The sequence below is a fragment of the Ictalurus furcatus genome, chromosome 24 (assembly GCF_023375685.1).
Source record: "Ictalurus furcatus strain D&B chromosome 24, Billie_1.0, whole genome shotgun sequence".
Lineage (NCBI taxonomy): Eukaryota > Metazoa > Chordata > Actinopteri > Siluriformes > Ictaluridae > Ictalurus > Ictalurus furcatus.
Genome location: NC_071278.1, coordinates 3,657,719 through 3,673,098, shown reverse-complemented (window position 1 = coordinate 3,673,098; position 15,380 = coordinate 3,657,719). Strand labels below are relative to the sequence as shown.

At 41.5% G+C, this 15,380-nt stretch overlaps 1 protein-coding gene across 1 annotated transcript; it reads right to left on the bottom strand.

Moving 5' to 3' along the window:
* Positions 1-3,290: 3,290 nt before the first annotated feature.
* xab2 (XPA binding protein 2) lies at positions 3,291-15,011 on the bottom strand. Its single transcript, XM_053613313.1, has 19 exons — positions 14,597-15,011; positions 12,165-12,313; positions 11,954-12,077; positions 11,530-11,727; positions 11,178-11,312; positions 9,998-10,162; positions 9,755-9,899; positions 9,519-9,670; positions 8,260-8,379; positions 8,039-8,170; positions 6,304-6,435; positions 6,110-6,223; positions 5,816-5,978; positions 5,526-5,716; positions 5,081-5,203; positions 4,744-4,909; positions 4,290-4,416; positions 4,035-4,150; positions 3,291-3,938 (listed from the first exon to the last, which is right to left on the bottom strand). The coding sequence occupies exons 1-19, from the start codon at positions 14,630-14,632 to the stop codon at positions 3,877-3,879; spliced, it is 2,550 nt and encodes an 849-aa protein (XP_053469288.1). The 5' UTR covers positions 14,633-15,011; the 3' UTR covers positions 3,291-3,876.
* Positions 15,012-15,380: the final 369 nt, after the last annotated feature.

Here is a 15,380-nt window from a genome sequence, read left to right as displayed (position 1 = left end):
TAATGTTCACAAAAACAGGTGCACGAGTGTGAGCTCGAGTCAGTCCAGAACACAACCGCGCCCTCTTCACTGGTTCTGCCATTTATCTTTACCATTTATAATCATGCCTGAAAGGTCCGTGTGAAACCTCCAGCACTCCTGAAAGCCCATAATGCACTGCAGTAGGCAGATGTAATGAGATGTAAATGAGACAGTTTGTGCTGTAGGAAGGGGGAAGAAGTACAGAGCAGGTTCATGCACATGGCTGCTCTGGAGCAGGTGGAAACACTTTAAAGTGAACTGAATTCATCATCTCTATTCGCTACAATGGAGCAATGCCGGTTAGTACTAGTACACAGTATGTAGTCTTAAAGGACAAAAATTAAACGTACACAGTTGTACTCGATCAGCCATCAGGACATGTTTGGTGTCTGAAGTTTGCTTAGTTTAGTTTCGCGCCGATGGAGTAAACGGAAAACTGTATAAGGAAGAGGAAGAAGTAGAGCACAGATTCAAGGCTGCGACGTTTCATTTAAAAAATAATAATAATAACGTAACGACTTGTTCATGCAGGGATGGAGAAAGTACGGACTGTATGTGTAGAAGAGTACGGGATGGAAATCTGAATTAAAATAGAAGTATGAAAGAGTCAAAAATCGACTTGAAAGTAAAATAAATAAATAAATAAATCTATTTGGCCTAAATAAAGTATTCGAGAGTAAATTTTTTGTAACTGATTATCAGTAAAACTGGCTGAATAAATTCTTAAAATCCTTACTTTGGTTCCTTAAAGCACTAAATAAGGATTGTTGGGTTTTTTTGTTTTTTTTAGAGAACTCATGATAACATGGTTCCTAGTGGCACTGCTGTGAAGAACCATTTCTGGGTTCTTTAAAGAACTTGAGCGTAAAAGGTTCTTGATGCAGCTTAAAAAGGGTTCTCCTATGGCATCAGGCTGAAAAAGCCTTTTGGGTTCGAACTGGAACTTTTATTTTTAAGAACGTTGGAGGTAAAAGAAGAAATGCGTTATATCTACGAATCACTGCTAAATCCAACAAAAGTCCATTTGAGAGTTTTAACAAGTGTACTGAAGTTCAAAAGAAAAAGAGTAACAAGTAAAAAGTATGTTTTTCTCTTGTAGTAAACAACAGATTGTCCAAAAAAGTACTTTCAACTGTCACATTATATGGACACACTATTTAGTAATGGTAGGCCCAGTACACAGTACTAGGCCTCAGCTATAGATTAGCACGCTTACAGGCCAAAACGTAAATGCACACACTGACCCCCTTTAATTCTAAATGTATACGATCAACCAAGACATGTTTAGTGTCTGTCTTTTGGAGTAATGATGCAATTTATTTTTGGCCAAACTGTAACCTTCAAACAGGTATCATGTGTGGAAAATTCCAGATGATCAGCAGTTTCAGGAAAAACACTCGGAACAACTCATCTGATAAAGTCGCAGAGATCACAGACAACCCCCCCCCCAACAGATTTTATGCATTGTGTTGCTGCCACGTGATTGGCTGATTGGATAACTGCATACTTTTCATACTGCTCGTAAATTCTCTCGTTTGAGCTTTTAAAGATTCACGTATGGCAAAAACTGAATTCAGTGAATGAATGTGAAATTAAATTCATATACGTGACGTAAACAAAGTATAATCCCCAAGTTAGAATGTGTGGTGGAACTAAAATGGCCAAATATTAACATATAAATTAAATATTACACACAACGATCCAAACTAATTCCTCAGGGGGGAAAGTGGCAAAATTATTGGCGCCTCCGTGCTTTTCCCCTGAAATGATGAGAATTACTTAAAGGGTTATTTAATATTAAGATTTGAATACATTAAAATCCGACTGGACCTGATTTAACATCTGGATATTTCATCTACAACTTCACGAATATTAGTTCCACACAATCTGTTTTTTGCCAAACTTTATGTGGTGAAGTAGAAACCTATACAGTGCTTCACTACTGCAGAAATTTTAGAAGCGCTGCACTGAATATTAAACTATTTTTAAATCGCCTTGGTATCTTTACTACTGTTTATCAGAATAATATTCAGCCTCATGTGCAAACTCCCATCTCACATGACTCCCTTTTTTTTTTTTTTTTTTTTTGCAGAAAGCTCTCGAAGCAGCGTTCTAACTGCACTAAGAGGATTAGCGCACCTAACTATTTTAATCTCATTACGGAGGAACGTGGCATTTTTCCTTCGGCCGCTTTCTTGCTTTCTGTACACATGAAATACTCTGAAGGACAGATTTATTACCAAAATTATACGTTAACATGAATGGAATTGCATTGGGAAAACGTAGATATCTGTAGTAAAATCCTAAAGGGGGGGGGGGGGTTGGGGCTGTTACTGGCAGTACTTTCAGGTTGTTTTTTTTTTTTTTACCTAATTGCATCTTGTTCGCTTTGCTGAACGTCTTATCAAGCCTTATCGAGCGTGTTGGAGCAACGTGTCATTTAATGTCGTATATCAGCAGATTAATATAACATTCCTGGGTGGGACTTTTATAGTCCTTGGTGACATTCTTAAAGGAATAGTCCAGTGTTTTCCCAACATCACTATCAACAGGTTTCTTTGTACTGAGAAAAGAACAGAAAATCTAGGCAGGTTGTTGGAGCATCAGTAAACGTGAAAACCCGTCTTTTCATTGAACGCGGTCATAAATCTTCCAAAAGGTGTTTGTAAACGAAGGACTAAGTAAGAAATAAAAACACGCAGTGTCTTGCAATTATAGGAAAATAACCAGTGATGGAGTAGTGACAACTGTAGTAACCAAACAGAGTTACTGTTAAACACCACGGCATTCGGCAGTGGTTTATTCCACTTACACCACGACGTTTCAATTTTCTACCTTTATTAATAGACATCATACTTACAGAACTATCGTTTATAGCTACGTTTAACGTAACGTCTACAAAACGAGTTACCTCCTTTTATCAGTCGCATTATAGCGCACAAACACCAGCCGCTCAACAGATTGTGTCATCTTACTGAGAAACCCCAAAGTTACAGCTTTACTTTACTGTTACGAAGCGCTGACACTGGAGACTCCTTCCATAAATGTTAAACAAACATCTTCGTAGCGAAAAAAACAAAAAAAAAATCATCACCATATCAGCAAATATCCAGCGCGTCCAGCATTCAAGTCTCCGTGTAAGATGTTACTATAGAAACAGTCTTCCATGTTGGTTTTACCTGCTTGGGCCCGAAGCTGTAACACGATATGTCACATGATTAAAAAAAAAAAAAAAAAGAATCACTTGACGTCACTCAGAAAAACATCTAGTGGGAACGCAGTCTAACTGGAGGGGTTATTTTTGTCCTTTTTCTTTTACTGTATTGCTCCATTGTTGGAAACTTGACTTGACTCCATCAAGTGTAAGTTTGAATTGACTTTGTATAGTCATGCATTTTCATACATGTTTGCAGACAGAATTAACTGATTACGTTATTTATTTATGTAATAATTATCAGACAAGTTTGATCAGTGAGTGGTCTGTTGTTGTTTTTGTTTATCAGTACACAGAAACATATGAAAAAAAATATAATTGTCTGTAGTAAATCACACACACACACTAAAAATGGTGATAGTTTAAGTTATAAAACACTGGAATATTTCTGTAGGATTGTGTGAATCAGGGGGAAAGAGTGACCTCTTGTGTTCATATCTGGAACTTTGCCCATGGTGCTGGACACCAGAAAATACCGATACCTGACAAGGCCGTTAACTTAGCAGTAGGAAGTGTACAGAAGCGTGACCAATTCAAATCAGCTCATTTGCATTTTTGCGAATATCTCCTATTTCTGGCGATTACAGGATTCTGGGGTCATCCGTCACATGAACATCGGCGATAATCCGTTCAGTCGTCCTTCAGTCGTCCTTCAGTCCTCCAAACACAGCCGTAGGGACGCTTTTCTGCTCGAGCTGCACCTCTGCTCAAAAGATAAGAGAGAGAGAGAGACCGTCGATACTGCAGAACCGACATCCTGACACTAATACTGATTGTGTAAGTGTGCAGGAGTTCTCACCGTCTGGTTCTCCGTCTCCGTCTCCCTCATCATCATCGTCGTCGTCGTCAATGTCAATCTCGTCTGGGTTAGCCTGTTTGGCTAGTTCAGCCAGTTCACTGCGAGAGGTGTCACTCCTGCACCATAATTAAACACACACACAGTACAGAATGAGGCAAAGTTTACTTTCAACGCACGCTGGGCGGAGTTTATGAGGAAGCTTACGCATGGCGCGGTGAGGAAATGAAATAAAACGTGAAGAGGAATGGGTCGGACCTGACAAAGAGGATCTTGTCTTTAGGTTTGGGTTTGTCCTGCTCAGCTTCTGCAGCCAGCTGCTGCGCTTTCTGCTCCAACATCTTCATGTCATCAACGCCACTCTGGCCTGGGGCAAGGTCGGACACTGATGGGTGGAGAGACACATATGCACACACGCACACACACGCACGCACGCACACACACACACACACACACACACACAGGTGCAAAGAGACACGCACAGACACACACACACACCAGACAGACAGAAAAATCCTTAGAAATATATATTTTCATGTCCACTAGCCATCAACAAGTAAATTCCAAAATTTTGACATAAAAAAAAATGACACTATGTAAGAAATAAAAAAAATAAAATCATACAGCATCCCAAAGGCAAGGAGTGATTTTTGTTATTTAAAGAAGGCTGCCAGTAATTCTGGAGTCAGTGGGAAGTAGTAAGCTCGCTTACCTGTAACGCTAGTGGTCGCTTTGAGCATCTGCGAGGACATGAAGTTGACCTGCGTGTTGTAGGTCGCTTGGACGCTTCTCTTTATCCGGAGCATCTCGCGGATCGTGTCCTCGTTCCCGTGCCGGATCTCAAACTCCTTCCACGCCTGCCAGAAATTAGCCGTCATCTAGAAAAGGATGCGAAGAGGAGACAAAATATCGATCGGAACGGGACACGAGAGCCACCGCGGCGCTCGTTTGATAAACGGATAGACGTAAACGCGAACCGCGGGTCAGCGCGAAGAACAAGGTCAAGTCTGTATAGACGTGGAGATAGAGAAGAATGACTGATGACTCACCCTGGGATCACAGATCTGGGAGCAGTAGGAATAAATAGCTCTGGCACGATCGATCTCGCCCAGTTTGCTCTCCATGTCAGCGAAGCGTAGACACATGTCCCGGGCATGCTCGTCTGGGAGAACCTGAAATTGAAAAGGAAAAGAAAAAGAGAGAGAGAAAAAAAAAAGTGTGAGATTTATACAGCTCCTCTACAGGCAGAACGACTTCTACGATCAGTTCACTCTGCCGATATCAAGGGCTACAGCAGCTTGAAGTAAGGGTGTAAACCTCAGGATCGCATTGTGGGAACATTTATGAACGTGAATGTGGCGGCAATAGTGATATAACTGGAATATTTTTTTATCCCCCCACCCAGCAGAGCACAGTGTCCAGATCTCAAGACAGGTTAGTCAGTGAATCCAGATGTTGCTGGGCATTCCCTGATGCACAGAGAGCACACCGTACCTCAATGGCTTTCTGATAGATGGCTCTGGTGTGAGTGACTCCGTAGATCTCTGCAGCTCTCTTAATGTAGATGTTGAACATAAGGTGGCGCTCTTCAGCCTCCACAGCCTGCGTCGATCTCTCGTACACAGCCATAGCATGGCGGGCCAGTCCATACTCCTCCTCTAGCTTAGCGTACAGCAGGTAGATGGCTGGGAAACGGAACAAACCGAAATACAGTTCAACACTACTGTACACTCGTATTCCTCTAGCAAATGCAAATAATCCTAATATACTCGATCGAGCTTTACTTTTCGCGAACTTCGGTGGACACCCATCCAAAGCCTGCTCGAACAGGTCTCGCGCTCTCTCCAGCTTCTTGCCTCCGTAGCGATCGATGAACTTGGTGAGGTACGTGTTCCAGATGTCGTACACGTTTGGCCACCTGAAGAGTGCGATGCCGCGTTCGTATGCCTGGAATAGACCAGCGATTTACGGGTGGGCGATACGGCAAGAATATCATATCGCGATACTTGAAGACATTTCTACGACTCATGATATGCGACATTTAACTAAACAGCATTAGCGCTAGCTTGCAGTCTTACCTTGAAACTTTCCTCAAAGTAATTGTGTTCCTCGAGGAACATGGCGTAGTTGATGATGATCTGAGGCGTGGCGATGCGCAGGTCAATAATGCGGTCATACACAGATTTAGTTGACTGCGAGAAGAGAGATAACATATTAAAATGTGTCAATTATTATTAAAAGCAGTATTTCGTTTGTAGTATTTAACCGATACCTGGAAGGTGCCGAGGCTCTCCTCCAAATCCGCCAGCATAGACCAAACCTTCAGGGACTTATACACTCGATTCTGCACTGGTTCTGAGGAATCAAAGTACTCTGCTTTCCTCGAGGGGATCGCCGTAGCTTTCTGTGAGGAGATCACAACGATTGTTGGACAAAATAGTGTACTAACTAATGCACTTTAAGCAGCAGATCGAACGCTTTTGAACACGTTTTTTTCCGCGTTCTATTACGGTTTATCCACATCATCATAATGATAAATGATAAACATCATCCTCCGCTCTAAGGCTGTAACAGGACTCTGAATACGTGCTTTGTTAAAGTTACAGTAAGACCAAGTCATTCTAAGCCTAGAATTGTCTTACAAGACAAATATACTGTATAGTGTGTGCTCGAGGTGCCTAATCAGAGTGATCCAGATCAGCCGATTTTCCTCCCAATAAAATGTCAAACATTTCTCGGTTCACGTATACCCAGGTAGTTTGAGATGTAGGGCAAGTAGTTCAAGGGGTAGGGCAAGAGACGTAGGGCAAGTAGTTCGAGGGGTAGGGCAAGAGACGGAGGGCAAGTAGTTTGAGGGGTAGGGCAAGAGACGTAGGGCAAGTGGTTCAAGATGTAGGGCAAGAGACGGAGGGCAAGTAGTTTGAGGGGTAGGGCAAGTAGTTCAAGGGGTAGGGCAAGTGGTTCAAGGGGTAGGGCAAGTGGTTTGAGGGGTAGGGCAAGTGGTTTGAGGGGTAGGGCAAGTGACGGAGGGCAAGTAGTTCGAGGGGTAGGGCAAGAGACGGAGGGCAAGTAGTTCGAGGGGTAGGGCAAGTGGTTCGAGATGTAGGGCAAGAGACGATGGACAAGTAGTTCGAGGGATAGGGTAAGTGACGGAGGGCAAGTAGTACGAGGGGTGGGGAAAGTGGTTCGAGATGTAGGGCAAGAGATGTAAGGCAAGTAGTTTGAGATGTAGGGCAAGTGGTTCGAGATGTAGGGCAAGAGATGTAGGGCAAGTAGTTGGAGATGTAGGGCAAGTGGTTCGAGATGTAGGGCAAGTAACAGGTTTATATTAATGTGCTCATTGTAATTAATAACTTACACAGGGACTTGTATGACGGAAGCTGCATATAAACAGATTTTAGAAATGTGTAATTGTTGATATTTTTTGTAAGGAGACATTTATTTAGCATTTATGGAAGGATTCTTCAGTGTCAGCACATTGTAACAGTCAGAGGTAAAGCTGTAACTAAGTTTCCTCCTCTGGGTAAGTCTGGGGAAAGGAGTTTATGCTTTGAAGCTGATTTTTTTTTCCCGTATTAATAACTAAAAGAAAAAGGGGGGGGGGGGGGCGGGGGCAGAGGCATGGAGTGTAAAAATCTGTTAATAACCAGACTGAGAAAAGTGATTCAAAGCGGTAGATCCGAATTAAATGTGTGTGTGACAGGTTGAGGTGATCGTCTGTTTTAAACATATTTGAAAATGAATATATAAAAGGTTTGATGAGGGTTTGGGATAGGCATTTATCTAACGTGCAGAGCTAACTGTTTTGCAGAACGCATTCTTCTTCTTACCGAACGAATAAGGATGTTTTGAGGTGAGGAAACGTTGCTATGGTGACGGTGACATTACACACGGCTCTTAACATGTGCATAAATGTGGTTCATATTAATTTTAACAGTGTCGAGTAATTCACTTGGACAGGTGAGAATCTCTGCGTGTATGTCACGCGGACGTTTTCGCCGTCTCACCCTGAGTATCCGTAACGCCTGGTCGTAGTTCTCGTGCCGTAACTCCATCTCTCCGTATTCACACCACACTGCTGCTAGGTCGTCCACATGCTTGTAGTTCACCTTGGTGGCCTTCTCGAAGATCGTCCTGGCCTTAAAGGAGATTCAGTCGTTTGTTAAGGACATTAGATTTAGCCTATCATCAGAGCAGTGCTGAAAGAGAGACTGGATTCGTTTCATACATCATCCAGCTGTTCGTTATCCTCGTAGAACCGGGCGAACGACACCCAGAGGGAGTGAGGCTTCCCCGTGGCTTTCACAGCGTCCACCGTCTGCACAGCTTCAGTGTAGGTGTTTATTATCTACACACAAATAACACCGATCAGCATTCACAAAACCGGTCCATTCAGAAAGTAAAGGCATGTTTTTCCTGGCACAGCGCAAGCCTACTTCCATATGAAAAATAAACAAGAATCCTCATGCATTTCACGACTTCAGTCTAACGGAGCATTTATTAAACAAATAAGCAACTCCTCGGACTCGTCAGAGCTTGTTATTCTTTCAGGTGGCGCATAAATTAGGCGATTACGGATGATTCTGATGCGACAGGATTTTGAAATGGAAAACAGAGCTTCGGGAAGCAGCTAAAATGAATGAACTAGGCAGTCTGGGGTGGACACTGCACAGTTCCTCCATTTATTTGATTTCTTTTCAAGAAAGAAGGCACAATCTGCCTCTTGATTTGTGTCGTGTGTGCATGTACGGCAAATCCATAGGGTTAAAATTCACCTAGTGCAAAGTAATAACCACTACTACATCTGCATCTTTCCCATTTACGTGACATGACTTCAAGTCTGACTGAAAGCCGATTCTGATGAAAAACAACATTCACACGATGTTTAACAAAACTCCAATATGCAGCTGAAAGCTAAAACCTTATGGGATTATAGCATTTTTCCATAATCGGATATCGGTTTTGTAATATCGGATCCACCGATGAATCGTCGCCATCTTGTGGGTGTTTTGAGAATTGCGTGCAGGACCGCGACTGCAGCGCTAGAATCTGAAAGGAGGTGAATCGACAACGGTGTGCACAGGTAAAGTATACCTGCTTTGCTTTAGTTAATAAACTTTATTTAACATAACAGCCATTTATGCACAAATGAGATATGTGTTACGTAAAACGCTTGATATGTAGTTTAAGCAGCTTGGCACTAAGAAATACAGACAAACTCACGGAGTCACGTAATCTGTTTACCTCATCGAAGCTTTTATTTTTTTAAGAAAGGCACTTTAGTAACAGTACACTTTATTTTTGATTTTTTGCACTCTTTCAGACCCCTCTATAGTGTTAGCTACAGTACTGCAATACTACACAAAAGCGAATAAACAAGTCCTAGCAGACCGAGTATATCTGGAGTTAAAGAGATAACTGTGTGCGTTTCAAATTTCACTCATTTCCTAACGACAAAAATAAATAAATAAATAAACCTCTGCTCACCTGTCGAGGAATGCCTTCGTAGAGATTGACTCTCTTGTGCCACTCGTGGACGTTGTGTGGGTTCTGCCGCAGCAGCACGCTGTTCAATAAGAGCGGCCGGCGCGTGATCAGCTGCTCGAACCGGGCCAAGCGCAACTCCAGATCGATGTCATCTACAGCAGGGAGGTTACAACATCCGTCACAACATCTGTGTGGTTCATCACGACAACGCGACACGTTTTCTATTGGTCTCTTACCGTCTTGGTCTTGTCCCATCTCGGACGTGGTCTCCATCTTGGCGGCGATCATGCTCTCTTCAAACTGGGCGTAGCTGTCGAACACCTGCGTGAAGTCTCGTACGGTGACGACGGTCTGAATCGCCTCTTCGTACACGTCACGCGCCTTCACGTACGAAACACAAGACAAGGTAAGCACAAAGACCGTCTTGAAGGTTTTGGGGTTTGATGAACATGTAGCTGGTGGAATGAAGAGTAAAACACCTTCTCGAAGTGACCGCTGCGGATGTAGTAATCGGCCAGGGCGCACCAGAGCCTGCCCAGCTGGTCCGTGAAGCGGGTGAGACCGCCGCGGATGATGGCGCCGACGTTCAGCGAGGTCACCTTGTCTGGGTTCTGGGAGATGAGGTCACAAAGCTCGTGCCAGAGCTACAATGAGGGTGGGGGGGACGCCAGAGTTATTAAGTAATGAGGTTTTTAATGAAAGAAAAGAAAAACCGATGCCTTTTCCTACTGTCCTGTCAGTTCGAATATGCGGCCCTTATTTTATTTATTGTATGCTAAGTACAAGTCATTTTATATAAATAAAAGTTTGTGGACACTCGACTGAGATGTTCTAGGTTAAAAGCGCGTCTACTTTGAAGATGCTAAAATATTAAATTATTTTGGATTTTTTTTATCACAACATAATTCCCATAGTTCCATGTGTGTTACTCCAGAGTTTTGATGACTTTATTACTATTAGGGCTGCAACTAATGATTATTTTCATAATCGATTAGTTGGCCGATTATTTTTTTTTTTCGATTAATCAGATGGGGGCGGGGCAAAGTTTCAATACACTGTTTTTTTGTTTATTTAAAATAAAATCCACAAACTGAGTGTTACAAATATAAACTTCAGACTAAAACTTTTCACAACTGTTGGTCCAAAACAGAACAGAACCCAATACACACCAGAATATATATTATTAATTTAGGACTGTAGTTTAATTTTTGTGCATCCACAAAATATAACGCATAAATATTTATGTATACAATATAAACTAAAATAAATGAATAAATTATATACATACACACACACACTAATATATACATATACACACACAAACAAACAAACAAACAAATAAATAAAAATGTGTGTGTATAATTTATTTATTTTATTAATTTATTTTAGTTTGGCAAATCCACAAACAGAAACAGTAACGGGTGAAATCAGTAAGCTGGCCACTTGGGACAAGCAGAATGTTCCAGAAAAAAACTGTAAACAACAACAACAACAGTGCTTCGTATAAGCTTTTGCATTTGTAATTTGATATGAATTTTAGCTAGCTATTCAAAATAATAATCAAATTTTCTTCTTGCTAACATCTGGAGATTATGCGTATATATAAATTCCAGCTCACATGACACATACAGGAACTAAAACACACACACACACACCGACCTGATAGTTTGACTTCCCCTCTTTTGAGACAAAGCCTTCGTCATTGACCACGGCTGCTAGCCGGACCGCTGCCTCATCCAGCCGTCCTACCGAGCGCAGGTAATCGATGTACTCCTCCGCGTTCTCTGGAGAGAGCTGGGCAGAAAACACACACACACACACACACACACACACACAGAAGAAAATGGCAAATCGTGGATTATAATTGACGTGAAAGTTAAACGTGAAGCATATCAATGAATTAACTGAACCCATTCGTTATTTACACACTTGGGGCAGAGTGTATTTATAAAGTGGATATTTTCAGCACAATAGGTTTGACAGCACACACATCATCACCACACACACACACCTTGAGATAACGGCGATAAACCCTGATGGAGGTCTCAGGCAGGGGTAACTTCCGAGCATATTTGAGGTACAGGGGCCAGATGCGTGAGTGCTGTGTGACGGGCAGAGCTCGGAGCGCTCGGTCGAACGTGCGACGGCTTCTTGTGATTTTGCACTGAGACACGATGAACTGACAGTAATCCAGCCATATCCTCGGCATCTGTCCAGAAACCAAGGAGGAAAGCGTGTGTGAATAATACTCGAGCGTGGAACAATTTACAAACAAAACAAACGAACATGCACTTCATGTTACACGAGTGTAAATAAGATCTGAGCAGTAAGGTTAATACAGCTGGTACTTTTACCATCACAATCAGAATTAGCTTTACTGGCGAGGAATTTACTCTGGTTAGATCTGACCGGTGCATACAAGTCCGGACGGTTACCTTGTGCATGAACACCAGCGCTCTCTCGTGGCAGTTGTTGACCTCCTCGTACGCCGGATCTGTGACGCATTTACCTTTTATCTGCTTCCTCCTCTCTCTCAGGTAGTTGTACCACAATTTGTAACTGTAATTGTAATCGGCAGAGATTAAAACACACACACACACACACACACACAAAAAATGAACCGCAAAAAAGAAGTGGTGCACGGACCTGCCCGGTAGTTCTTTAAGCGCTCGTTCATAAATCATATTCAGCACTGACTTCGGAGCGTTTTGTTTGTGCTCGATGTAGCGCATCCAGCACTTCACCGAGTACGGGTTCCTGATGATTTCTTCCTCGTAAGGCAAATCATCTTCCTCCTGAGGCAGAAGTCAGAGTTAAGGGTTAGTTAACAGCGCCAGACTGAGTCGCGTGTCTGAAAAGACACCTTTCTCTCTGTACTCCTCGTTTATATAAATAAATAAAAAATAAAGGGGGGGGGGGGGGGGGGGGGTTCCTCGGGTGTAGCTTCGTACAGGGTTTCTACTTGGAGACCTTCACGAAAGGGAAATTGTGTTATCGGATTGTACACAGAACCTAAGCAGCTCTTGTTATAAGCAGCGATGGGTGTTTTGCATCCCTGAGATCAGTGTCAGAGATGCAGAGGAACTCGGAGCGTCTACAAAGGGCCCTTAGGAGAAAAGGGACATTGTGACGTCTAAGGAAACAAACAGACTGTAATTTGAATGAAGAAATATGGACTGGATTAATAGGTCATTACTGAAGGGTTACTGAGCACCAGGACATAATCGCAAACGAGCCGTGCTGCAACAAAAGCAGGAAAACAACATTAACGACAATTTATCTTTTTTTTACAAAAAAAAAAAATTCTTTATGCTTCTTTTCCATACAGTTTTCTAAAAGTAAAACGTTATACTACGGTTCCCAGAAGTCCAGCATCATAGGGGGAAAAAGTCCTACAAGTAGAATTATTTGGATTTGTTCTTCCTTGCTCTGGAAATATAAAAACATACACTAATGCACTACACTGATGCTGGACTTATGGGACAGCCTGTATATAAATAACAACATTATATTACACACACTACCATTCAAAAGTTTGTGGACACTCGACTGTGATATTTTTCATGATCTTAAAAAACTTTTCAATCTGAAGGTGTGAGATTAAACGTGTGAAATCGGTGTTGTAGACGAAAATATAATCGTGCCGGCGTATTCATTTCTTTCATTAGAAGACTACCGCTTTATTTACAAACGAATATGTTCGTTTAAACGGACGACTCGGAGAGAGATATTCCGAAAAGCAGCCGATAAGAGTCCGGCGTCGGTGGGAACTCCTTTAATACTGTTTAAAAATCATCTCAGGGAAATTCCTCGAGACATCGCTTGAGAAAACACCAAGAATACATTTTTCAGCGCGTCTACTTTGAAGATGCTAAAGTATTCAATTATTTTGATGTATTTTGGATTTTTTATCACAACATAATTCCCATAGGTCCATTGGTGTTACTCCAGAGTTTTGATGACTTATAAATGTGTGTGGGGGGGGGGGGGGGGGGTGGATAAAGAATGAGTGTGTCTAAACTTTTGACTGTTAGTGTATGTAAGTAATAAGCAAGCTTATATAGTTCAATTTATATACATAACTATAACCATTTTAATTAATACAATTTATGCCCTTCTGACATAAACAAGCAAAAAAAAAACAATAGAATCCACCACAGAAATTCGAATAGTTTCCACTACAAATACCAGTACAAACCATCAGCTAACTGTTAAAACCATTACCGGTCCAATACCTTAATGGTATCCACTAGACATAACATGCCACCAATAGAAAGCAACAAAATACCAGTAGAGACTCACAGGGCCCATTACATTTTCCGTTAAAACTAATGCAACTCCAATTATAACCATTAAAACCATCAGAAAACCAGTGAGCATTTCTATTATTGTTGTTTTTGTTCAGCAGCGTGATTATTATAGTCAAGTAAAGGGGTTACTTAGATTACAAATATCTTCAGCAATCTGTAGACAAAAACAAAATGAGAACCAGTCGCTCAGGCGACGCCGTTTCAGCACTAACGTACAGCAGAGCAAAGCTGAGCCAGATAATAACAACATAACATCAACATTATTTCAAGATTTTCCTAAAAAAAAAAATATCTTCCACATATCTTCAGAGCAATTCTAAACTCTCATGGTTATATGTTAATTACTTGTGTATATTATTAACGTTTAAGCATCACCAGACATTAAACGCAGCGCTCCTGTTTCGCTGGAAGTTTGTTAGAAATCCTAAATATCGTCTTCTATATGGTGTGTAGTATCGTGAAATATCTTCAAGCATCACGATACGATACTTGCGTCATATTGCTCACCACTGTACCGCACAACACTGAGATATTAATCACGAACAAGAAGTTTTACATTAGAAATGGTTATAAAAATGACACTGTATAGGGAATAGACAAATATAGTCTGTATAAGTACAGTACACAAGTACTTATTTAACGGTAAATTAAATTACAGCTTGCTAACTAGCGAAGCGGCTAACCAGTAAACGTATCAGTGGAATTAGCTAGCTAGCTTCCAACAGGCGTTTTAAATATATTTTTACGTTAAGACATAAAAATACGTACAAACACAACGTCCTGCTTTCCGTTAAAAACGGGCATGTTTCTCCTCCTGTAGTATAAAACGTTGGAGATTTAAAAGAAACTTAGCAAAACAGCACAGCTAGGAAGCTTAGCCGAACTAGCTTGAACGTGTTGTGAAGGCGGAATTAAACCCCGCCCAGAAAACGATTTCCTCGAATTCTATTGGCTACAGAACGCTGGAAGTTTCTTCTTCTTCTTCGACTTTACGACTAGCGTCACAGCGGTGCAGGTCGCCACCTCACGGGCGTTGTGAAAACTGCACGATTTAATGACGAGGGACTTTAATTCCCCCCCACCCCAGTGTTTTATTTATTATTGAAGTTTCTACAGAATTTTCTTTGCAAGGATTGGGTTAAAAAAATTAACTGTACTATTTGAAAATTTTAATATTGTTAACTTATTCGTGCAATCAGCCAATCATGTAGCAGAGGCACAACGCAAACAATCATACAGATACACCAGAGCTTCAGTTAATGTAAATATTAAACATCAGAATGAGGGATAAATGTGATCTCAGTGACTAGTTGGTGCCGGATGGGGCAGTTTGAGGATCTCAGAAACTGTTGATCTCCTTGGATTTTCACACACACACACACACACACACACACACACACACACACACGTCTCTAGAGTTTACATAGAAACGGCTTGTTGAGAGGTTTTGAGACTGGTCAGAGCTGACGGGAAGGTTACAGTAAATCAAATAAACACTCTTTTCAAGTGGAGAACCATCTCAAAATGCACAACACTTCAAACCTTAGGCGGA